Source organism: Podarcis filfolensis, assembly GCF_964270895.1.
Source record: "Podarcis filfolensis genome assembly, chromosome: 12".
NCBI lineage: Eukaryota > Metazoa > Chordata > Lepidosauria > Squamata > Lacertidae > Podarcis > Podarcis filfolensis.
The window spans coordinates 41726180-41751849 of record NC_139614.1 but is presented as its reverse complement, the minus strand read 5'-3'; the positions used below and the strand labels follow the sequence as shown (position 1 = coordinate 41751849).

Here is a 25670-nt window from a genome sequence, read left to right as displayed (position 1 = left end):
TTTCCCAGCTGTCAGTGTTTATACCGCATGTTTTTAGATTTGCCTTGAGAGAGTCTTTAAATCTCTTTTGTTGACCACCAGCATGTCGCTTTCCATTTTTAAGTTCAGAATAGAGTAGTTGCTTTGGAAGACGATAATCAGGCATCCAAACAACATGACCAGTTCAACAAAGTTGACGTTGAAGAATCATTGCTTCGACACTCATGATCTTTGCTTCTTCCAGTACACTGGCATTAGTTTGCCTGTCTTCCCAAGTGACGTGTAAACATTTTTGGAGACACCATTGATGGAATCTTTCAAGGAGTTGGAAATGGCATTTATAAGTGGTCCATGTTTCACAAGCATACAGTAAGGTAGGGATGGGCACCTGTACCGGGGCATGTGGTTTTACAATATGCCTTAAGAGTGTGTACTACCAGAAGCGGCATCGGGGCAATCCTAAAGAGGCAGTAGCAAATCCAGGTACCGGTACTTCCCAAACTTGGGGCTCCAGCTGCTGATGGGACTACTACTCCCACCATTCCTAGCTAGCAGGACCTGTGGTCCAGGATCTTCTGCACACAGAACAGGTGCATACCAGTGAGATATGGTCCTTCCCCAATGAGTTATGGTTCAACCTAGAGGACGGCACGGTGGCTTTGCATACTCACCAGGGTGACAATGGCACATTCAGCAGTCAGCTGAGCGGCGCTGAACAGCGTCCGCACAAAGCGGTAAATCTGCTTCTGCTCTGGGTCATGTTTGTCATAATCTGGCGGCACTTCGGATTTCTGCAGGAACAGCATTATTTAAAAGGTGAGCAAACTACAATCCATGGCTTTGAAGCAACTAACAGGGGTGGGTAGAATGCACCTCAAGAAGAAACAAATGAAAGAATGAGGCAGATGATATTTACCGTAAGGGGGTGGAGGTTTTCATCAAAAATATCTAGGAGCATCCTTCCATCTGTGTCCCTGAAAGAGAGAACAGGAAAAAAAGAAAAATACAAAATTGTTACGCCATGGAGGGCGAAAGAAGAGGAAGTGGAAAACTATTATTATGGCAAAATGAAAGAACTCTATACACTGGGAATCACTTCTCTCTGCTCCAGTAATGTATATGAAAGAGCCACATGGTTGTGGACAATAATAAAGTTTCATCTCATGCAAATATTGCCCTATCACGTTAAATTAATCAATTGCTTAATTTCCAATTAATTGTGTTGCCCTCCAGATGTTATTGGACTACAACTTCCATCAGCCCCAAGCAGCAGGGCCAATGGTCAAAGACGATGGGAACTGGAGTTCAACAACAATGGGAGGGCACCAAGTTGGGGAAGGCTGCTCTACAGAAACAACTACAAGCATTACAGAAACTTGTGCTTATAGTTTTGGTTGTGGAAGCACAAATTTAAATGCTGTTGACAGAGGGTTGTTTTACTATTCCCAACTTGTGTCCCATGGGCCACAGGAGGGGTCTGTGCAACCCACCCAGGGGGTCTGTGGCACCATTCACATAACAAAAACTACCATAAAGTTATCAAATTTTTCAAAAGCAGGAGGTCGATGGTTTAGCTTTTGAAAACACGGGGTCCGCCATACTTAGCTAACTGGGAGCCACTGCTTTGGACAATTTAAAAAAAAAACACACCTCAAACATAATGTGAAAGTCTTTCCCATTTATTTTATGTTTTAAGTTCTTGTGAAACTTCACACAATGCCTAATAGATGTGTAGAATTCACTGTCATTACATGCAAGGGTGACCAGTACTTTAGATGGATTTAAAAAGAATCAGGCAAATTCACAGAGGATCAGGCTACAAATCATGATGGCTAATGGCTATATTTACTGTGATGTACTCTGTATGAGCTTTAATTGGATTTGTTTACAGACATCTCACAGACCACCTGAACGAAGCTGATGGTCCACCAGTGGCCCATGGACTACAGTTTGGGAAATCCTATTCTACAGGTTGTGGAGGGAGAATCTGTGCTGAAATGCAGAGAAGAAGTGGAATTGCTCCAGTCTTAAGTCACTGATTGTTCCACAATAAAACTGTTGCAAAAGGCCTCTCTTAGTGGTTGGGATTTGTTAGGTTGGTTTTTACATATATCCATGTTTTCAGCTTTTATTTTGATTTAGCTTTACGTTAGTTTTAATTTTTGTATTATATTGTAAGTCATTTTAAGATTCCATTCCATTAAAAAGTGACTGAGTAATAATAATAAAATAAATAAATAAATAAATACTATTTGCAGGATCAGAGGCAGTTTGTAATGGAAAACCTATTGCTATGGAACAATGGGAGAGGGCTACTGTCTTCCTGCCCTGTTTGAGGGCTTCCCATGGGCATTAGCTGGCTGCCTGTAGGGTCAAAGAGGATGCTGGACTAGACAGGACCTTTGCTCTGAGCCAGCTCAGAGCCAAGCACAATATCCTGGAGATCCAGCAGAGGGCGCATGGAGAACGCCCTGTGTACTGACAACCACAATAAGATTCCCACAGCAATTTCCACTTGAAAAAAATTACTGTTTTTACTAATATGTTTCTGAGCACAATTCAAAGTGTTGGTGCTGACCTTTAAAGTCCTAAACAGCCTTGGTCCTGTATACCTGAAGGACCGTCTCCACCCCCATCATCTAGCCCGGAAACTGAGATCCCGCTCCGAGGGCCTTCTGGCAGTTTCCTCACTGTGAGATGTGAGGTTACAGGGAACCAGGCAAAGAGCCTTCTCGGTAGTGGCGCCCTCCAGTAAAATGTCAAGGAAACAAACAACTATCTGACTTTTATAAGACATTCGAATGCAGCCCTGTTTAGGGAAGTTTTTAATGTTTGGAGTTGTGTTCTGTTTTTAGTGTTCTGTTGGAAGCCGCCCAGAGTGGCAGGGGAAGCCCAGCCAGGTGGGCAGGGTATAAATAATAAATTATTATAAATTATTACTGGTTAGATTGCAAAAGAACAAAACCACCACCAGCAGCTGCAGCTCTTACCTGCCCCCAAGCTCATGCCCAACTCATTTCCAGAGTTCTGAAAACTATTTTTAGAGCACACCTAAGTTTGTGATAATCAGTATAGGAAGAGGGGGAAATAAGAGCAAGGGGAGAGAGAAATGGCAAAGGGAGCATAATCCCCAAACCTGACTTTGAGCCATCAACCCTAGTTAAGGGCCAGCTAATATTATGTCTGCAGAAACACCAAGAAATCAAAAGGGAATCTTTGGCAAGACTTCCAGTTTCTAGGAGATAGGATTTTAGTGGCTTTGCTGCCCCGCTACTTCAGGATGTGAGTATATTCTCCTTCCACCCTACACCTGCCCTGCATTCCTGCTCTCTGTCTAAGGAACTTGCTAAGCTGGTCTAAATTCTAAGGAAACTTAAAAGCCACCATCAGAATTACGCAAGCTCAGCAGACAATGAACATTTGAAAGTTGAGACCTGGCCTTATTTTAAGAGCCGCATCCAATAGTGTTGTTACAGTGTTTGGAATCCCAGAGCCATATGGGCATGGCCAATTTACACATTTTTTATTCTGTCATTGCTCTTCCAGGTGACGATCAAGTAGGGAAGGATTCATATCACAGTTGCAGAGCAAAAGCTTCCAATAGTGTTGTTTTTGTTGTTGTCATCTTAAAAACATAAGACGAGCTTGTTGGATCAGGACAATGGCCCATCTAGTACAGGCCCTGCCTGGGTTTTGTGATCTTTGAGGGAAACCCTTCTCTGAGTTCCACCACCCTACAGGCAGGCTTGATGGGGATGTGAGAGGGCCTTTTCGGTGGCTGCTCCCAGGCTTTGGAACTCCCTCCCTAGAGAAGCTAGACTAGCTCCCCCCTTGCTGTCATTCCACTGGCAGGTGAAGACGGCTTTATTCAGACAGGCTTTGGGGAACTCACTGCTTTTAATGAAAGGGCTGGTGCCATGCCATTCTTGCAATTATTGGTATAGTTTTAATAGATGTTATAAATGCATGTAAGTTTTAATCCTATTAATGTTTAATTTTTAAAAAATGATTTTCTCATGTTTTTAGCAGTTCTTATTTGTGTACGGGTAATCTACCCGGAAGATAAAATTGTATTTCGAGGAGTTAATGATCTGACACGGTTGCCCTCTTCCTGCCCTCTGTTCCTTCTTCCTCTCCTTGCCCCTTAAGTTCTTTGAAGGCATGAGAGCAGCCTTTAATGTCCTAATCTGTAGAAGGAAGTGATAGGGCTAGGTACCTTCTTTGATGCTGGACATTGTTTGGTGAAAGTGAGGCATTGGGAGAGGGTGGCTAATGAATAATCTGCACGTAGCCAGTCGGGCAAACCACACAGGCTAGCTATCTATAAATCAGATGGTTGTGGGCAGAGTTTTAGAGAGAAGCTCGTGCATGGACTGACGGTTGTGGAGCCGTGCAACCTGAGGCTACCTGGGGAGTCACTTCGCCGTGTCTTGAGGGCTTCCAAGTGGCAGATTGAGGTGCTTGCTTGGTATGTATATATTGCTTGCTGTTTAGAATAAAATTTTATCTTCCCACTCACTTGTGTTTTGTATTACTTCTGAATCCCATTTTAAAAGAACCACCTTGCATTTGGCAAGACAATTTATAAAGCTGCCTCGAGTCCCATTAGGGAGAAAAGGCAGAGTATAAATAAAGATAATCCTGTTCTCACAGTGGCTGACCAGATATCTGTGGGACAAGCTGGACATGAGTGCAACACCACTCTGCCCACCTGTGATTACCATCAAGTGGTATTCAGAGGCCTAATGCCATTGTAGAGCATAGCCATTGTGGCAGGCCGCCACTGATTACCTTGCCTTCCGGAAATTTGCCTAATCCTCTTTATTGATTATTTAGATTTCTTGCCTGCCCTTTACCATAAGCTGCCAGGGCAAACTGCAGCCATTTCAAAATACAATATTTAAAACAGTTTAAAACAAATCACAGTCCCAACAATTTGATGGGCCCTAGAAAAATAAATATATATATATATATATATATATATATATATATCTCAAGTGTCAAAGGCCAGGGTAGAGGGTTCCAGGTGCAATCTCTGGTGTCGGCTGACAGGGCTAAGAAAGACCCCCGTCTGAAGCCCTGGAGAACTGTTGTTGCCGCTGAGGTAACATATGAATTGGTCCTACACCAGGTATTATTGCTTGCACACGTTAACAACAGGCAATTAAACAGAGGGCGAGAGGAAACTAATGAATGGCAGGGCAGGGGAATAATTGGGTCTCCCAACATAAACGTACCTGTTTCTGATGTGGTAATATATTGCAAGAGCTACACTGTAAAAGAAAACAGAGTGAAAATACAGAGTTAGTGATCTGGGATACAAATTTAATGTTTTCTACAAAGTCACATTACTAAGCTTTGACAACCATTTTTAACCTTCTGAGAAGGCTCAGACAACCTGTTTCTTGCCAAGGGAGAGAGCAGGGATCAATAAACAAAGTAGTGGATGTTAACCTGTAGCACGCAGGGCTAGCTCCCATCCATCTGCACAGCACTAAATAAAGTGCTTCTTCAGATCTTTGAGAGAAGCGCACTTTAAAAGAAATTGATTCAAAAGAGGAGAGGGAATTGAAACCGCCAGCGGTGGCAGAGGTCTTCCGTGTGCCGAGAGCAGCATCAGGCGGGTGCGGGGCAGGTCAACCTGCCTCGCAAGTAGTTCAAGTGGTAGCTTGGGAATGCAATACTTTTAGGGGCATCAGTGAAACTAGCACACCAGCAAATCTAGTGCAATTGGAGCAGTGCATCCCAATATCCTTTGCAGCACCACAAGCAAAGTGTAGATACTTCGACTTGCAAAATATTTTGGATAGGCCGTGGAGTTGCAATTGGGAGGAACAAAAGTGGAACGGGAAAAGGGGACAAATTGCAGAAACTGACAGTGATCCAGCGCAGAAACTTACAGAGAGGTCAGATGCAATTGCAGCAAGGAGGACAATTTCTGAACTGAGTGAAGGAGGGAGAGAGAGAACAGAAAGAGAGACCAGCAATAGGGGGTAGACTTGGTATAAGGATATCAGTTTGGGGAGAAGAGTTTTATCAATTGACTATGGAAAAGGAATAATAGCAGGTAATCTAGAGGAGGAAGCAGTAAGAACTATTGCTCTAACTGTTCAGAGGAGATTAACAGAAAACCTAAAAGGAAGCAGAAAAATAGAGAAGATATTTTATAGCATCTACTTCTTGAACAACAATCTACTTCTATTATCAACAATTTACTGTTTGCTAGTCTTATATGGGCTTGCAACTTCCCACTGCGTCCTTTACAGTGTGTGTGTGTGTGTGTGTGTGTGTGTGTGTGTGTCTAGCCAGATTTTCTCCTCAAAAGGACTTTTACAAGAAAAACCACTATTTTTCCAATGCATCATGAGTTAACACAGACAGCACGGTCCAATTATACTATGATTTGCCTTTTATGGGGTTTCAAAAGCTTTTGGGAGCAAATTGGGGAGGAGAGGAAAGAAAGAAAGGACACAAAGGGGTTATTTATGCCTCTTCTAGAAGTTTGCACTATTTTTTACAAACAAATATGCTAGCATTTCGGTGTCATGGTAATTGCAAAGCTCAACCACAACTTTTGAATATAAACATCAATGATGCTAATGGGTCAAAGGTTTATGGTGTGTTTGCATCCACATGTAAGTCTGAGCAGATGACTAAAAACCTGACTGCAGCAGCAAAATCAAAGGTTTCCTTGGGGAAAAACAAATGTTTGTGTTCACTGATGGCACAGTTCTTTCACTATAGCAGTTTCACAAGTGTACAATTTGTGTACAGCATACTTGAGCTGTACACTCATACAGTTATTCACATGGAAAGTTCAATGTGTACACAATCTTGTGTTGCTGTGTACGCAATAGCTGAACTGTACAAAAACACTCTTTCACACAAACACCTGTACGTGTGCAGAGATAGCTTGTACCTGTGTTCAGTTTAATGTGTAAAAAAACAAAACATAGAAGACTTCTGAAGCCAAATGTTGACTTCAAGCATTCAGACCAGATCTGAACAAGCCAGCAAGCATGTGGTTTATTACTGGAGCGCTTCATTCAAAGCAAACCTAGCTGTTTCGGACTACAACTCCCATCAGTTCCAGCCTGCCTGGCCAAATGGGCAAGGATGATGGGAGATATACTGCAAAAACATCTGGAGAGCACCCACCAGGTTGGGAAAGGCTGGATTAGCTCCTCCCTCCACTTTTGGAGTGCCTTTGTTATAGAAGCAATTATGGAGAAATAAGTGAACAAAAACAAAAAACGCCACCATACCCACCTTTTAATTGTATACTTGAGGTTGGGCTGAGTGACTGTGCTGTCATCCAGGAAAATAGTGGAACAGGAACTGTATTTCCTTCTCAGTTGGCCAGGAGCATGCTAGAAGGCAAACATACAAGAATAGTGGCAGTGACGTTGGACCAAAGGCATTCCTTAGACAGCACAACACTGAGTAAACAGTTTCTCTCTGTCTCTTGCACACACACGTAGGCACACTCAAGTCAACAGGGGTCTGGGAATTCTTTTTTTCAGGGCTTGGTACCTCATGAATCACACAGAAATGAGACTTTGCTAGTGGCTCAATAAAGCAAATGGGGACAATTTGATTCAAACACACACACACACACAAAAAAAATGTTTGCATGGGTTCATAAGTAGAATGCAACCACCACACTTTCATTTCAAAATACAATGACTAGGACTGAAGAAACTGGTTTACTTATTATTTATTTCTTTAAAGGCATTTCTAAACCCCTTAGTATTTTTAAATTTTCTAAGCGGTGTACAAGAACAACAAAGCAACAAACAATATTATTAAAACAAAAACAGTAGTATAAAAGCATATAAACACAAATAAAAGGAGGAATGCAGGGAATTCATGTAAATTATTTTTAAGCGTCTGGTTTTATGGGTCAGGAGAAGCCTGGGCAAAAAGAGAGGTCTTTACAAGATGACTGAAGCAACTGATAGTTAACATTTCACGTGTGTGAGATAAAAAGCCATTCTATATTACAGGGGAAACAGCAGAATGTACCTGCTTTTTGTTCACCACCCTATCATATTCTGCAGGCTGCAGTATCAGGAGTAGAACTTTTGAAATGATCTAAGTGGTCTATACAGGATCAGATTATATTTCAAGTAACTTGGTCCAGAGTTGTTCAGGGATTTATATGTTAACAACAAAACTGTGAACCTGACCCAGCAGCTCATCAGCAGTAGCTGATCACACAGATGCTCCACACAGCAAACCCAGCTGCTGTCCCTCTCCTGAAGAAGGTCCTCCATCAGAGCAATCAAGACCGGTTTTGTCCCAAAACCAGGCCCGAACCCATACTGAAGTGAATCAACATACCGTATATACTCGAGTATAAGCCGACCTGAATATAAGCCGAGGCACCTAATTTTAGCACAAAAATTGGGAAAACTTATTGACTTGAGTATAAGCCGGTTCACCACACCACAAACCTGGTGGTGGCAGCAGCGGTGGAGGAAGAACAAGCAGCCCAAAAGGGCTGCTTTCAGCCTGCTCGTTCCTCCGGAGCAGCCTGAAAGGACCCTCACTCGAGTATAAGCCGAGGGGGGCTTTTTCAGCATAAAAAATGGGCCGAAAAAGTCGGCTTATACTCGAGTATATACGGTAATCAGTTTCCTTCAAGAGTTTCTGCAGCTGGACTGCTATCACCTGCGGAAGCACCTTACCCAGAAAAGGAGCATTTGTTACTGTGGCAACACACACACACACACACACACACACCAACCACTCCTGGACCCACCTATCCAACTCAGCTAGCTTAAATAAAGTTACGGTGCACAGGGGTCGAGGGAGCATGTTATACAAGCATTTGGTCTACCATTAAACTGATCCCACAAGACCAGGCAAGAAGTTGTGAATCTGTTATAATGGGAGCATTCAACTCAACAAGACGACAAGTTATTTTATTGCCTAAGTTCCAATACAGTAGTACCTCCGGTTATGAACTTAATTCGTTCCGGAGGTCCGTTATTAAGCCAAAATCGCTCATAACATGAGGCGTGCTTTTGCTAATGGCGCCTCCCGCTGCTGCCACACGACTTCCGCTCACATCCCGGGGCAAAGTTTGCAACCGGGAGCATCTACTTTTGGGTTAGCGGAGCTCGAAACCCAAAGCATTCGCAAGGAGGACGGTAAGTCCACTCTCCACATGGAATAGCTCTGCTGACCAACTACTCAAGGATGTGATGGAAAAACCAAATTAGCCTTCTTTGCCCCTTTCACCACCACACAATATGTGTGACTATGCCATCTACCACGTGCCCAATCAACTTCAGGCATCTCTGTACTAAGTCAACACTTCTCCATGAGACAAAAGAAAGGAAGATTTGAAACCAACAACAACAAAAGAGGTTTATCCAGCAAAGAAATTTTTCTTGAAGGAGGTCATCTTGGTTTACCCCATGTTCAGAAGTAAACAAATATGTGTCTTTCAGCAGAGACTTTGAAACGATTTCTTAATTTGGTTTTCTTTGGTCTTCAAACTGAAAAGCAGATAAGAGACCTATGCCCAGCCTACATAGCTAACAATGGATGCTATATATATTCACAGCTCCATCTATGCCATGTGTAATGGGTACACTACGAAGGTGTCCTCATCCCTCTGTTCTCACTAATCCACTCCCACTCCCAATGAATGACCATGAGAAGTAAGGGGTGTCCTGCTGCTATTTCATCATAACCTTTATTCCAGGACCAAGAATAAGCTGGGTAATATCCAAAACAGGATAAAGGGGGGGGGCGGATTAATAGTAAGAATGCACCCATAAAGTTTACCTACTCCAGTCCACACCGGACTGGATGCTGCAGCCAATAAATGTGCAAGTGGTGAACCAGGCTTAATTGTGGAGCTATTCATGATCATTGGGGCTGATGGGAGTTGTAGTCCAAAATATTTGGAGAGCACCAAGCTGGCAAAGGCTTTGTGCTAAGCAATCAGAGGATGGTGTGTAAATATTGTAGAAATACCTATTATCTGTGATGAAAGAAGGAAATGACTTAGGTGACTCACAACTTCTGTCCCACCACCTGCTACTTTACACATCTAAGCCTCTGAACACATATTAGAACCAACAGGCTGACCCTTAAGAGAAGAAAAAAACAGATCAAGCTGGCAAAAAGCTGAATTCAAATCTCATCGAAAGCTCTACATTAAAAAAAAAAAATCCAACACTTTTATACAGAACAGATGAAGCTGAATCATATCGTGTTGGACTACCGGTCCACCTCAAGCCCAATATTGTCCATACTGCCTGGTAGCAGCTCTCTTAAGGCTACTGCTGCAGATAATTGAACAAGGGACACTGGGATGTGAACCTGGGAACCTTGCAAATGCAAAGCATGCACTTTATTACTGAGGTATAGCTACTCCACACATTTGGATCATCATTAGTAAAAAGCAACATTTTTATATTGAGTTACCGTCTTGCACAGCCAATGCAACAAATGTTATGGATCAATGAGGAACCCTATACTGGGAAAGATGTTCCATCTACCTTGGTCATTGATAGTGGTAGGAGAAAGGCTTCACTTGCTTCTGGGTCCCAACCCTCCCTGGAACTTTGTGTCCTCCCTATACAGTTTGAGACCCACTGGTTTTAAGATAAACAGAACTGGGACCTGCAGAAACTATTTCAATTGAGCACGAACTCTATGACACTGCTATCTTCAACGCTACCACAATAGTATTTATTTCTGACACTTTTGTACGATGCCAACAAACATCTGCACCTCTCAGTTGTCCTTTCCACATTGCCATTTTAAAAGCACGCTGTCTGTATTAGGAAGAATGCAAGAAAGCACTGCTCTGGAATTACAGTACAGGGGAGCCAACTTGCACTGCTCCGAGATGCACCCTGCACTTACAGAGGAAAAACATAAAATACAAAAGCACAAACCAACAACTCTAAAAAAAAAAGTTTGTCAGAAAGTGTGGACACCAAGTCCACTGCTACTTTACCCAAAACTGTTAAGGGGCTTTACAGATAATTGCTTTCCTAGATCTCCTGGGCTTCTGCTCTCCTCTTCCACTATTTTCTTCTTTATTTCCATCTTCCCATAGAAGTAAGAAGTGTAGAGTTGGAAGAGATCCTGAGGGTCATCTAGTCCAACCCCACATCTAGACTACAAACAACCTTTATCCAGCAAACTGGTGAAGATTTCTTGGAGTGCTCTTCATTATGAACCAAGGCAACTCCGAAAACCTTCATCAGATTCTGGGAAAAGTTGCTGTGAAGGTTTTATTTAAAGTCTCTGGGAACATTGCTTCCAGGCTTAGAGACTTTGATAAGCTGGTAACAATCTGATAAGCTTACAGGCTTAGAGACTCTGGTAAGCTGAAGAAAGGGTGTTGGCTACTTAAATACAATCATCATCACCATCTCCCCTGTGCTCCTTCAAGATACCTTTTTGTAAAAATAAATACAAACCAAAATGAAGCCAGGACTACTAGCACAAGAGGAAGTGGCAGCCTTGGCTCCAGTTCAGCTTGTGTCTGCTGGATGGGTGCCTATTGCAAATGATTGCAGTCTAAAAACATGCGTAATGAACCTGCAATAACCGGACTCAGGCCAAATGTCATTAGGTGACACCCTTTGGGGCAAATATAATGACAGTTGACTGGTATATGTTGGTAGAGTGCCACTACCACACACCCCTCCTCCTCTTCCTCCTCCTTTTGAGCTGTGGCTGGTATTACTGTGCCCTTATTGTGCCTCCAGAGGAAATATATAGGAGGGGAGAGGCTCCGCGCCTTCATGCACAGGGCCCACAGCATGAAAAGGAGGTCACTCGAGGGTCCCATGTCAAGCCCTCCCCCTCCCTCACAAACTCCCCAGTGCAGCTGGCCCTGATCTGACTGCAAGAAAATTCTGGTATAAGTTGTTTCTACATTATTTCAGAAGGAAAGAAGAGCCCCACTGGTTCTGACCAAAGGTCCATCCAATCTGGACCTCATGTCTCAGAAGTCTGGCAATTGCCTTCTTCCCACACCATTACCATCAGGAGAATGTAACAAATGGACTGCTGGGCATTGCGTCCCAGGTTTGAAAAGGATGCGGTACAGATCCCAGGGCATGGGAGAGTCCATGGCTGTGGGTAGTGTTATAGGAATTCTAAGGTCTCAAATATAGAATAAATGTTGGTAATTGCACAAGGTAAACACACATGTCTAAAATAGTACAGGAGAGCAATCCAAAAGCCACCTTGGCTCTTCTAAAGACTCTAGATATTTCCTCTGCCTCCTTAATCCCCCTTGGCTGAGAACATGGGGAAGTTCCTGAAGAGATTCCTCTCCTGTATCTATGAACCTCCTTTGTATTAATTTTCATTGTTTGCCCAGATGCTCTGCACCGAAGGATGTCTGACAGGCATTCTGATTGTCTTATCAAATGCTCATGTTTTGTGTAAACTGTGTCTGGAACTATGTGAAACTTGCTAAATCCTCAGGGATATCACACCTTGGCCTGCCTGAACCACAGAAACCCCACCTTATGTGTGATGTCATTTCTGACTGTTTGTAGAGGGAATGTCCTTCTTCTCCACTCCAAAATGCAAACCCTTAAGAGAGATGCTTCTTCTTGGTTCTGGGTCTCTCTTGTCTCCTTGCTAGGAGGGGAGGGAACTCTGTTGCAACAGAAAAATAAATATCTGCATTGCTTTCTCTGCATCCTGCCTCCATTCATTCATCTCTGACCGATCATGGACTTAGGGGACTCAGTGCCTTGGGGAGTTGGGCAGCAAACCCAACCACCCCTATTTTTCTATAACAGTTGAAATGCAGTTCCTGTGCTGCCAAGGTAGGAGTGAAGCCGGAACTTGTGTTGGCAGAGTCAAGCAAACTTACAAGCCAGGAAGGAAACTTCCCCTTTCCTATCAGCAATGGCAGAGCCATCTAAAGCCACAAAAGGAAATGTGGGTCTCAAATCAGCAGCCTTACCAGCCAGACTCAAGCACCTTCCCTTCTGGGGGCACCAAGGCAGCATGCCTGCTGAAGGATTTTAGGGCTGAACTGGGACCCAAGGTCACTGCTAGGCAGTATCAGATGCCCCAACAGATGATCTAGTGGACCAATGCAGCTTTTCCTGGTCCTAAGAAGTGTCAGCCCTGAGGACCGATTGCTCTTCAGTTTCATCAACTTATCCCCGGATAAAAACATCCTGCCAACCTAAGTTCCCACTTTCCAGCCTTCCAAATACTCTGCCTCTGGAACCGGCCTATAACTACACTGCTTCCGGCCTACCCTGGGCCCAGTAAGTAGTATCTGAACAGGGCCTGTTCGGAACAAGCTGTGGTTGTGGAAAGCATTGTAAGACAGCAGGCAGAGAAAATGGAAGCAGTGGTTTATGTTTTGAGGATCAAGTTGCATTTGCCAGAAACTGAGAAAAAAGCACAGCTTGGAAAACAAGAGTAACCTTCCCCAACACCTGCTTTCAAGTGGCCTTTAAATCACAAAAGAAAACCACAAAGGAAATGACCAGGAACCAAAGTTCTGATATTATTGCTAGGGGCATTTTCTTGTTTTGTCTTTGCCACAACGCATTTGGAACTCTGGAGATATATTGCTGCTGCTATTTGGCACACAGGTTCACCACTGTGCATCATTTTTGAACTTTCAAAGCCCCACTGTTTAGCTCTGTTGTAGCAGCTCTAATCTTCAGCAGAATGCCTCTTATCAAAATCAGAACAGTCTGCAGCCTGAGAGTCACTGATAAAAAGATTTTTAAAATGGACAAGCTCAGAAGCACTTGTAGTTCACTTTGCTGTTTTATAAATCCTTTATGGCTCACAATTTTTATTCTAATGTTAACAGAATCTGGGGTATTTTAAGTTGTGTGCGGGGGTGGGAGGGAAAAGCCTTGATATCTCTACCCAAAGTACTGAAAGCCGAATAACAGATGACACAGTATCAAAAAACCAGGTGGGTTGAAAAAAAAAGGGGTATGAAAAGGTTTGGAGAGACAAAACAAACAGCAGTTGAGATCAGAGTACTTCAGACTTTAAGCATCTTATAAAAAAGCACCACAAGGCAAGGAGTCATTTTCAAGTATGTATGATATGCTTTATTCAGTGAGGCAACACAGTCCAAAACTGGCTCTGATCCATACAAATCTTGGCCTTTTTTTCACTATGGTTTGGAATTATGTCCAAACCCAAGGGCCTTTGCTTAACCATGTATTACTTGGCCATCCAACCCGGATGCTTGCCAAGCTGCCAAGGCACAAAGTAAGAGCAACTGGAAAATAACACCATGAGTAGACTAGAAGTAGATGGGGGACGGTTGGAAAAAACAAACTTTGGAAGAACAAGCCATGGTTTGTTCGCTCATCTGCAAGCAGAGCAGAGTCAAGATATTTTGCCAATTGATGCAAAGGATAAGATGGTGCCCTTCCTCATTCCATCTAAAGATGCTGACTGGACTGGCAGCTGAATCTTCTTTCAGCACTGGTGGCAGGATAACATCCTTCATAGCACCTAAAGTCAGTAGGCCAGTTTGGGTAGCGTCAGGACAGGCAATTTAGCATACACAGCTCTTTCATCCCATAGAGGGGAATGGCTGAGGGCTTAGGGGGAACAGCCAGAGGGTTGCTGTCACTGCTCCCCAGCACCTGCCAACTAAGGTAATTACTTTGCCTGATGGCAAGGTCAACCCTATCTGTGACAACTTGCAGTTTGCTGACCGAACCATGGTTAAACAAACCATGGCTTCTTCACATTATGTGCAGGTAAAACTATTAATTTATATCAGTTATCAAAAAATAGCCCATGTTAACCCTAGACAATGCAATGTCAAACTCATTTTAGTAGAGGGCTAATATCCACCACAGATTTTTTTAAAGAGAGAAGCCACTGACATATACTGTTTGCTGAAAAGACCTTGTAGCATCTTGGCTCCAGCTAGAAATCCTTAGTTACACTAGCTCAGGAGCATGGGGAAGCCAAATTGTTCTTCAGAATTACTGTCATAAATGACTCAGCTACCTTGATTACATTTAAGTTGCTTCCTTCCTTCAGCAGGTCTGATATTATTTATTTATTCATCCTTTAATGAGCACCACTGCTGGAAAGAAGGAAGGAAGGAAGGAAGGAAGGAAGGAAGGAAGGAAGGAAGGAAGGAAGGAAGATGAGGCTTTATGAATTTTGGCTGACGTGATATGGAAGTTCAGCAAACAACATCATCAGGGGGTGATTTTCAACAAGAAGGCAGCACCAGGAGCAAAGAGTTAACCTCTCTGCATGCTACAACTCCTAAGCACGCACAAACACACAAACACACACACACACACACACGAGAGAGAGAGAGAGAGAGAGAGAGAGAGAGAGAGAGAGAGAGCGCAGAAAAAATGAAACTGCAAAAACATTAACAAAATTACTTATATCAACATGGGGGTAAGGAAAAGAAAACAGGAGAAGCTGCTCTCAGGTTTTAAAAGAATTTTTTTTTTCATATTTCTCCCTGGTTCTGCAAAACAGTATATTTATGAGGAAAGCATATGGACTGTTGTCAAAAGATGAATTTTCGCTTGCTGGAGTTTCACCTACATTTTATTTATTTATTTATTTATTTTTATTAAGAGCTGTTCCACCAGGCCTTTGGTCAGGGCACAGCCTGACTCCCTCCTTTGGCAATCTTTACAAAACTTTAGTTTATGGTTGCCATCAATTTTGATTTTAATTAATTTTTATAATGTTTTTATAATGTTGCACTATTTTAGTGTTGTTAGCCGCCCTGAGTCCGGCTTCGGCTGGGGAGGGCGGGATATAAATAAAAATTATTATTATTATTATTATTATTATTATTATTATTATTATTATTATTTATATATTTTGGAAAAGGCCAGATATTAGGTTTAATATTATGCAAGTTTCTAGGAGCTGGGTGGGGGGCACTGGGGAAGGGAGGGAGGAAGAGAAAGAGAGAAAATGCAACACTTACATTCCTATTAAACCCTAATAACAAAGGAGTCTCACCTAATCCTAGGACCACCAGTTAGTAAATGTTTAGTACTTAGGTACACACCCTTCAGTAAAAATACAAGCACTTCAGTTCCATTATTGTTGTTGTTGTTGTTGTTGTAAATTATGTTATTATATCCCAATCTTCTTCCCAAAAGGAAGCACAGGGCCGTTAACCTCATAAAACAACTCATTAATTTTAAAACACCTGAAACATCAACTAGATCCTCGTCTGTAAAAATAGCAGTAGCAGAAAATACTCCCCTAACACCAGTCATACCCAAAGGCATGGATAAAAGGTAAGCTTTCAAATTGTGCCTGAACGTAGCCAGAAGCAGATTTCTCATGGGAGGGAGTTCCATAGGTGGAGTACTGCCATGAAGAATGTTCTGCCTTGTGTGGCTCTCCTCTTTGCCACCTTCACTAATGGAACCATGATCAGAGGACTTCCCACTGATCACAAAGTCAGGTCGGAGAATACTGAGAAAGGCGCTCCTTCAAATCCTTGGGCCCCAAGTCATTCAGGGCTTTGTATGAACACCTTGAATCAGGTCAAGTAGATACACTGGCAGCCAGTATAGTGTTTTGAGAATTAGGGTGGAGATAATTCCCTCTCACTGACCCCAAAACCAGCCAGGCAGCAGCATTCAACAGCATTCACAGCTTCTGGAACTTTTTCAAGGGTAGCCCCACTGACAGCACATTGCAACAGTCTATATAACAGGTTATTGGAGCACAGATAACCGATCATGATAGATGACACATGCATATTTAAATTACTGCTTTGCTTGACTACACAGCAAGATGGCAACAGATCAGGTCTCAAGTTGAATGCATTTTGCTGAGAAAAAATGATAATGTAGATATATGTATACTATTCACAACTGAGCCTAAAATTCATCTGCAAAACCATTCAGCTCATTTAGCTTCGTCACCCTACTTTTCTGTTCTAATATGTGGCAAGAAGAGGAGATAAGAAAAGGGCATCTCCAGTCTAAAACTGCATCCCCAGTCTAAAACGTAATTTTTGCACACTTCCTTGCCATAGGCTTCTGCAACAGATTCCTATAATACAGGAGGTCTCTTTCTACAGTCTCTAAATAACTTTTGGCTGTACATTTAGACAGCTGATTTGCTTGAAAACCAGACTTTTAGATTTATTAGTGTAAACTCAAAAGATGCTATTCAGCCAGAAAAAGTTGCGGTTTTTTCACTTACGTGGTTTATAAAGAGACTCTTCCGCTTTTCTCTCACTGTGAAAACACAAAACACATTGTAGGAATGTTATATGAATTTGTTTGATTTTAGTTAACTCTCCCAACCACAGAATCTATCATTGGAAAATGAAAAAACTAAATTCAATGCTAAGTTAGTGAATAATCAAATGCTTGGCATGTGTAAAGTAAAACAAGGTGTATTAAAATTCTGCTTTCTAAATTAAATGGTGCTAATGTTATGTTGTACATTGCTTTGAGACGTTTAAACATTAGATGGTTTATAAATGCTTATAAACAAAAAAAAAAAGCACAGCCCATTTAGTTTAATTGTAACTTTGTTATAAACTCTAAGAAAGCTTTTGATGTACTTGAATGGCACCTGCCAATTAAATGTGTTTTTAACAATGTGAAAATGTTAACAGACATTGAGATTTACCCGTTAATAAACATCCTTGCAGATCAATTTCAAATATTTCAATATGCTAAAAAGACAAACCAAAAGTTTTTGATACCAAATTAGACACAAGCTGCCTCCAGAACCTCAAACTATTTCATTCAGGACTAGTTCACTCCACCATCCCCTTTTCTTCCATCTGCATCCTTGCTGCTGTAGATCCAAAAAGTGTGCTGATGCCAATCCAATGAATGGCTGATGCAGGACATATAACCAAAATTCTAGAGTCCCCACACCTACAAGAGTTCCACCCCTGCTCCCCACAAGAATTCTTGAACATATCTCATATCATCTCATGCTGACCACATGGTGACCTTAGAACAAAATGCAATAATTATCTGTTTTATTTAGGTGCCAGGGACACCCAGCTGAAAAGATGGTGCATGATGAAAAAAGCAGGCATTAACAGTGCAACACTCTATGAGTATACTCAGAAGTAAGCCAGAATTCAAAGGGACCAGCTCCCAGGTGTAAGGCTGCAAGCCTCAATGAAACTGAATACAATCAAATCCAGGTTGAAAAGTTCAGCTGACAAGCTCCTGCAACAACCAACAAAAATTGCATTCTATGGTTTCTTAATTTGCTTTATTTTTAAAGCCAAGTGCCCAGTTCTAATTTCTGAAAGTGTAGTTTAACTGTTAAGCTTTTTAGTGCCATAGGGTGAAATTAAGCAGCATTAAAATTAAGGGAGAAAAGGCACTTTTTCCTTATTATTGTGCTTTTCTGTAGTCTTTTGTGCAGTGTGTAAGAGACAATTTTAGTGGGAGACTTCAAAAGGACAAAAGGCAATATCCTTGAGTTAATAATTACACATCAATTACAACCTCTCACATTTTGATAGCTTTTAAATAATTTAGTACAGAAATAAAAGCTATGTTTCTTCTAGTTAAGGGAATTGTCTGGTACTGATCTAAGCAAAGGACTACACGAGTTCAAAGAAAAGCTGACTCGGTTTCTCCTCAACTCTTAAAATGAAAAGTGGAATTTTCTTTGGTCTTTTCAAGCTGACAAGTGCATACTGGCAACAAACAAGCACAATCTCACTCAACTGAGGCAAGCAAGCAGGGAGGGGGCTAAATCTAAAGCGGTGCATCCACAAAATGTACTCCAAGGTAAACAACATTGCTCTACGGCAGGGGTTGGGCAGCTCAGGCCTGGGAGCAAAATGCAGGCCTCTCTATGTGGCCCTCGGGACTGTACACAGGCCACACCTCCTGTACTGGCCACAGCCTTAACTGGCCTTGCTCCACCCTGCTTGAATGGTTTTGTTTTTAAGGGCACTTGGACGCGGGTGGCACTGTGGGTTAAACCAAAGAGCCTAGGACTTGCCGATCAGAAGGTCAGCGGTTCGAATCCCCGCGATAGGGTGAGCTCCCGTTGCTCGGTCCCTGCTCCTGTCAACCTAGCAGTTCAAAAGCACATCAAAGTGCAAGTAGATAAATAGTTACCGTTCCGGCGGGAAGGTAAACGGCGTTTCCGTGCGCTGCTCTGGTTCGCCAGAAGCGGCTTAGTCATGCTGGCCACATGACCCAGAAGCTGTACGCTGGCTCCCTTGGCCAATAAAGCGAGATTAGCACCGGAACCCCAGAGTCGGCCACGACTGGACCTAATGGTCAGGGGTCCCCTTTACCCTTAAGGACTCCATGGAGCCCCCTTCCACAGTGAGTCCACCTCCTCACCATAATTATCACTAACTCCTGCAGTGGCTCTTCATCATCATCACTGATGTGGGCCACTCTGGGCATGCCATTTTGTGGTAGAGGAGGACTGCTTTGTTCTACCACTAAGTGGCATAGCTGAAGTGGCCTGCATGTCAAGGAAACGGTCGTTCTGGCCACACCACACTGTGGGTTGCACCAAAATGCCTCCAGGAGGTGAGAAGCAGTGGCAGCAGCAGAGGAGGTAGGCAAAGGGGAAAGGGTGGGAGAGGGGTGTATGTATCGTCACCTACTTTTTCTTTCTTTCAAATAAAGCACTGACGATGACGAGGAGCAGGTCCAGGGGGTTACTGCCTGTGAGTCCCATGCTGGGATTATGCCCTGTTATCACCTCATTCCTGTTCAGAGTTCCGTTTCACTTTTTTCCTTTTCCACTGCAACTTTAAAACTTATTCCTGGACCTGCATCATGCTCTTCTTCTGACTCTGCTAATCCCTCGGCTTCAAATGAGAGCACCACATACATCTCAAACTGTTTTGTGCGCAACTAGCAAATTCAAACGCAACCTGAATTTGTTCCTAACACCAGAGCCTACTTGCCAACTGCTCTTCTCTGGCTTCCACAATGCCACCGGTTTTATTTTGGGAATGGAATTTCACATATTTTTGCAGGCACCGCCTAAATTTAGAAATTCTGAGCAGCGTTTCGGGAGCGAGAGGCTGCACGACAATAAAAGATGTTCCAGTTTATTATACAAAGATGCGGGCTGCAATCCAGAGGATCAGAAATGGGCATATATATAGCCATGGTCTCCTCAGAGCAACAGCACAGAACCCAAATCCCTCTGACAAATGTCAGAAAGCACAATCTAGCAATATATATTTATTTTATTTATTTGTGTTCCACCTTTTTAAATAAATAAAAAACATCCACAATTAAAAGCACAACAGCTAAGAAATCTAAACACAGCAAAACATGATTATAAAAGTGTCCAAAGTTACAAAAACAAAGTCAACATAGCAGCAGGAAGCATCATGCAACAACAAAACAGCATAATTAGTAAAATTCCAGCAGCAATAATAAAAATCATAACCACATTCAAATCCCAGGCTAATCTGTTTTGACCCAGTGCCTATAATCTGAGTAGGCTGTAGGAAAAGTTGCTTCTTTTTTGTTTTGCCTTAGGCCATCTTTCAACAGGTTACAGGTACTTGGTATATATTTTAGCACTCCCAACTCCTGCAGTACTGGCACTTGGTCAGCCTACATTGGCTTGCAGAGGTCCACACAGAAGACCAGAACCAGCATGCAACTAGGCGTCTGGCTGGCTTTTCACAGCAATTACAGAGTGTTGCAAAGCACAGGCTATCTCCCTGCCCCAAGGAAAACTTTTCTAAGTGAAAGTTGTTCTTAAAGCTACAACAAAATTGGACAAGGACGATAGTAGGGCTGGGCGATATAGAGTCGTACCTCCGTTAACGTAACCCTCTGGTTACGTAAACTTTGGGATGCGCGTGTGGCAAACCCAGAAGTATTTTACCGGGTTTCACTGTGCGCACATGCGCAGAAGCAATCTGCACATGCGCAGAAGCGGTCCTCAGGTTGCAGAAACCTCGGGATCCGACCAGACCACCGGAACAGATTCCGTCCGCAACCAAAGGTACGACTGTATTGATATATCGTCCAAAACCAGTGTGAAGTCCATACCGTGATAGCGGTTTCATAATTTTTGATCCGGCAAGATATCATGAATCATGATGTGTGTGCTTTGCAAAAATCACCATGTGGGGAAAAACCGTGAAGCCATCGAATGCCTCTACATAGGTCCACCCTTATTTCAGACATCACGATCGGTATATCGTGACGTTTAGCTGGTGATATATATCATGTTGTTGAAAACCAGATATTGCCCAGGCCTAGACAGTAGTATCCTGATCAACTGACATCCAAAAACAAACCTAGGAAGTAATCCACTGCCTAGCAATGCTTTCCATTTGACTTAACTCTGCAAGTACAGGAAAACTACACTTGATTATAAAGGTGTTTTATAATTCAGAAGCTGTTCAAGTGGCTTCCCACACTCTGGGCGTTAATGTAAGACTGTGGTAGATTGTAAAGAAAACCAGAATTGGAACAATGGTCCGCAAAATAATCCAGTTTTACAATCGCTGGAATGCAATATTCCCTGCTGACGCTGGAATAACAAATTGCAAAACTGCAAGACTGCACCAAATGTTCATTTACAAACATTTCTGATGTGAAAACCTAGAACATAAGAAAAGCCTGCTAGAGCCCGTCTAGTCCATCATCCTGTTCTCACATTGACCAACCAGATACCTGTGAGAAACCTACAAGCAGGAACTGAGCACAAGAGCAGTCTACCCCTTCTGAGGTTTCCAGAAACTGGAATTCATGATGATATTGCCTGTGAATTTTTTCAGCTTAGCCCAATATTTTTCTGACCATTCACACTTCTCATGTCTATTTGCATTGGTTATCTCCCAAGTGTTTTGTTGCCAATTCTAGATTTTGTTGCCAATCCTACTTCATTTCACGATCTTAGCCAATGAGGACTTGCACACAGAACATTAGAATAACATGGTACCACAAAGTCAGACTACCTGATGATCTAGAAGGGAGGCCAACATAAGCAAGTGCAATGCTGTAAATGGGCACTGGAAAGTGAAAGTGAAAGTAAGCTTGTTCCTGTTGCCCCAACTGATCAATATGACATTCTGTGGTTAACCAAACTGTGTAATTTACTTGTCTTGGTACCAGGCAATTGTGATCCTTCTTTCACACTCCATTAAGAGTGGAGGAGATGAGTCGGTCTTTAGTGAAACTATCCTGCAGCCAAATCTATTGTTATACTATGCTTCTTCTGATCTGCACCACCCCAGATAAACCACTGAAGGGTGTTGCCATGGTGCAGAAGGGTTTACTGAAATCATTCCCCCATTGGGATTCATCTCTGTTTCAGCAACCACTGAGGGTTACATAAGTGTTAAAAGGATTTTAGAGATCACACATGGCACACTGAGGGTTGTATTCCATGTTGGTTCAATTCAGGATAGACCCACTAAAATTAATGGTCTGTATTCCAATGGGCCTACACTGTGCAGAACACAGTTGGATACAGTCCTGATTTCCCAATGCTCCTCTTGCATTAAGTCATAAGAAAACACTGCACAGAAAAACAATTCTCTTTTTGAAATCATATACCTCTGTATCAGTCTTTCCCAACCTGGAGCCCTCCATAAGTTTTGAACTCCAACCCCCTCAGCCTCTGCCAGCATGTAGTCCAAAACATATTGGGGATGGCTTTCTTTACCCTCTTGTAGAGCTTACTCCCTGTCTTGATGCAATTGTTTTGTGAATATCTCTAGCAGACACACACCAGCCAATTATAGATGCATTCTGGGAAAACAAAGATGGTGGAAGCTGCAGCAGCCACTGGTAACTTTCTGCTGAGCACTGGGCTGAACGCAGAGAAGGGTGGCAGTGGTCAGCTTGGTCCTTGGCATTCAGCAACATAATATGCAGCAGGCACCTCTATCTTTCTTTCCCTTGAGGGTCCACTAGGTTGGGGGGCCCAGCTTATTTCCCAGAGCCCCCACACCTCAGAACTGGCTTGTGATATCAGGACATAGCTGTCAATGTTTCCCTTTTTTTAAGGGAAATTCCCTTATTCCGAATAAGGTTCCTCACAAGAAAAGGGAAACGTTGACAGCTATGTATCAGGACATGCTATCACAGGAGGGGTAGAGAAGACTTAACAGAGGGTTGACTTTTGTCAAGGATATCTAGAAAACATTTCAGAGACAAAATGATTGCCATTTATTATACCTGACAGCTTCAGAACAAGGGGGAACTATCATCACTGAGGCCCAGCACTACAGATTGAATAAGCCAACAGTAAATGAATCTCCCTCCACTGATTGCATCAAGGTTCACTCTAAGGCAAATACTGTTAATTTCCAGGTGCTGTAGAAACCCAGACTAATAAATGATGATGTTCGACTCCACTGATCAATGAGTGCAAGGAGAAAGACTGTTTTATTTTTAAAATGTGCAGCCTGCAAGCAAAATGCTATAAATCAACCACCTCAGCTCTGAGGCCTCTCTAACTGAACTAACTTGTTGAAAAATTATTCCTAAAGTTTCCAATAAGTAACTCTTGCCTGTTGTGTAAAACAAGTCATCATTTACAACATGAGCCTGTGTGGTCCAGTGGAAAATTTGTTGCAAGTAGCTTCATGTCCTTGCAAAGCAACAGTGCCTTGAGCAAAAGAACTGTCTCTCAGCCTATTTGGTACAAGAGAGGACCAGTCTTTGTAAATGTACTTGGTCCTCACCGACTTAAATAGATGGGTTCATATAAAGCACAACAACTTAAGAACAAAGTGAGACCTTACTCCACAGTCTTTTCAAAAGGAAGATTTGTATCGTGTTAATATGTGAGAATTCTATGCTACAATATGTCAATTTCAAAACACTTAACTATACAATTGTGTCTGTATAATGGGAAAGGATTAATTGTTGATAAACACAAAGGATTGGGGGGGGGAATCTAAATAAATAATCCAGTAGTCTAAACATAACAATTCACTATGAAATACAGCCCTTATTGAGAATCAATAGCACATAGGCGCATAAGTGGTCTTGGAAAAAGGATTATGTGTGGATGCGGCCCTCATTTATCAGATTGCATCAAGCCCACTAGCTGATGGAACGCTTTAAAAACAGAGAGTTCAGATTTATGCCTCAAGAGAAGGCAAGATTATTTCTCTCTCACAGATCATTTTGTTAAAGTCCTAAAAAATGAAAATAAGTCAATAAGACTCTCATGCTAAACATGTTTAGGATCCTGAACATGTTTAGGATGAAAGACTTGCATGGTTAATTTCCATTTCTGATGCTGCTGTTAAAACAATCCAAGCCAGTGGCCCAGTCTGAATAGCAGGTCAGCCACAAACCACGGCTTTTTAAATAAAATAAATATAATAGCTAATTATCTATCCAAATTGTTATCAGGTATGGTCTTGCAACAGGGCCATATGCATATTATAAACTATGCATGAAGCGTATATTATAAAGTGCACATGAATCTTTTGTTGTTTGTATAATAACACTGGTGACCTACCGTCTGTTTGAGATTTGCTGAGGAAGATTGTGCTGGCCCGTGGATGATCTGATGGGTTGAACTCCATGTTCAGATCTTGAAAGAAAAGAGAGATAACGTTAAAATAATGCCCCATGTGAGTCCATATTTAAGTAACTTTGGCCTTGAGACCCTACACCCACAGCCAATTCTTTTGAAAGAGCTGAGTCTATTCAGATATATTTTCAAGCAGAATTTGTAGATGCAAAAATCAGTTGTACTGCAGCATAAACATGTATTGTGCAAATCGTTCATACAAGGACACCAGCTACTGTCAGATCATTTTCAGATGTGGAACTGACAGCTGGCAAGATCCAACATACTGCCCTCCCACTGTTCTGATGCCTAGCACGTAATATACCCACTTCACTAACAGAGAGGAATAATATTATTGATCTTTGTTTCACCAAATCCCATAATGAGTGGCTGTTGTTTTTTCCTGGTTAGCCTGAGTTAAGAGATACAGGAACCTAGGAAGGTCCTTTTACTGAGTCAAGACCACCAGGTCCATGTGGCTCTGTATTGTCAACACTGTCTTGAGATGTGGAAGATCTCAATGAAATAGAAATAGAAGAATTTCTTTAAAAGTATGGATTACAAAAAATTTCTGAACAAAGTAGAGTGATCTTGAACCAGAAGATAACTGACCAAGAAATTGAGGGAGCCATTCAAAATATGCAATTGGGAAAATCTCCAGGACCTGATGGACTGACCTCCAGATACTACAAAGCTCTGAAAGAATGGCTTATTGAGAAAGGGACACGACAGGGGTGCCCAATATCCCCACTACTTTTCATATCGGTCCTGGAGGTTTTATTAAACATGATTAGAGAGGACCAGCTGGTTAAGGGGGTTCAGGTCGGAGCTAAACAGTATAAATTGAGAGCATTTGCAGATGATCTAGTTTTAACCTTGCAAGAGCCAGACACTAGTACGAAAAGAGTTTTAGAACTAATACAAGTATTTGGTCAAGTAGCAGGCTTTAAGCTGAACAAACAGAAAACGAAAGTACTGGACAAAAATTTAACAGCTGTTGAAAGGGAGAAGTTTCAGAGTGAAACTGGTTTAACGGTAGCAAAGAAGGTGAAATACCTGGGGATTAATTTGACATCTAAGAATGTGAACTTATTTAAAGATAATTATGAGAAATGTTGGACAGAAGTTAAGAAAGATCTAGAAATATGGTCAAATTTAAGACTTTCCTTGTTGGGCCGAATTGCTGTTAT

At 42.2% G+C, this 25670-nt stretch overlaps 1 protein-coding gene and 1 long non-coding RNA gene across 2 annotated transcripts in view; one reads left to right on the top strand and one right to left on the bottom strand.

Annotated features, from left to right (window-relative positions):
* Window positions 1-24501, bottom strand: part of CCNY (cyclin Y) — a 38575-nt gene extending 14074 nt beyond the window's left edge. Inside the window, exons 1-6 of the mRNA XM_083580025.1 lie at window positions 24427-24501; window positions 17173-17207; window positions 7249-7349; window positions 5217-5252; window positions 896-953; window positions 651-770 (exon numbers count right to left, since the gene is read on the bottom strand). Coding sequence (XP_083436151.1) covers window positions 651-770; window positions 896-953; window positions 5217-5252; window positions 7249-7349; window positions 17173-17207; window positions 24427-24493 — 417 coding nt within the window. The 5' untranslated portion in view covers window positions 24494-24501. The remainder of the gene's footprint in view (window positions 1-650; window positions 771-895; window positions 954-5216; window positions 5253-7248; window positions 7350-17172; window positions 17208-24426) is intronic.
* LOC310746367 overlaps window positions 1-25670 on the top strand; it is a 345446-nt gene that overhangs the window by 229396 nt on the left and 90380 nt on the right. The window lies entirely within an intron of this gene.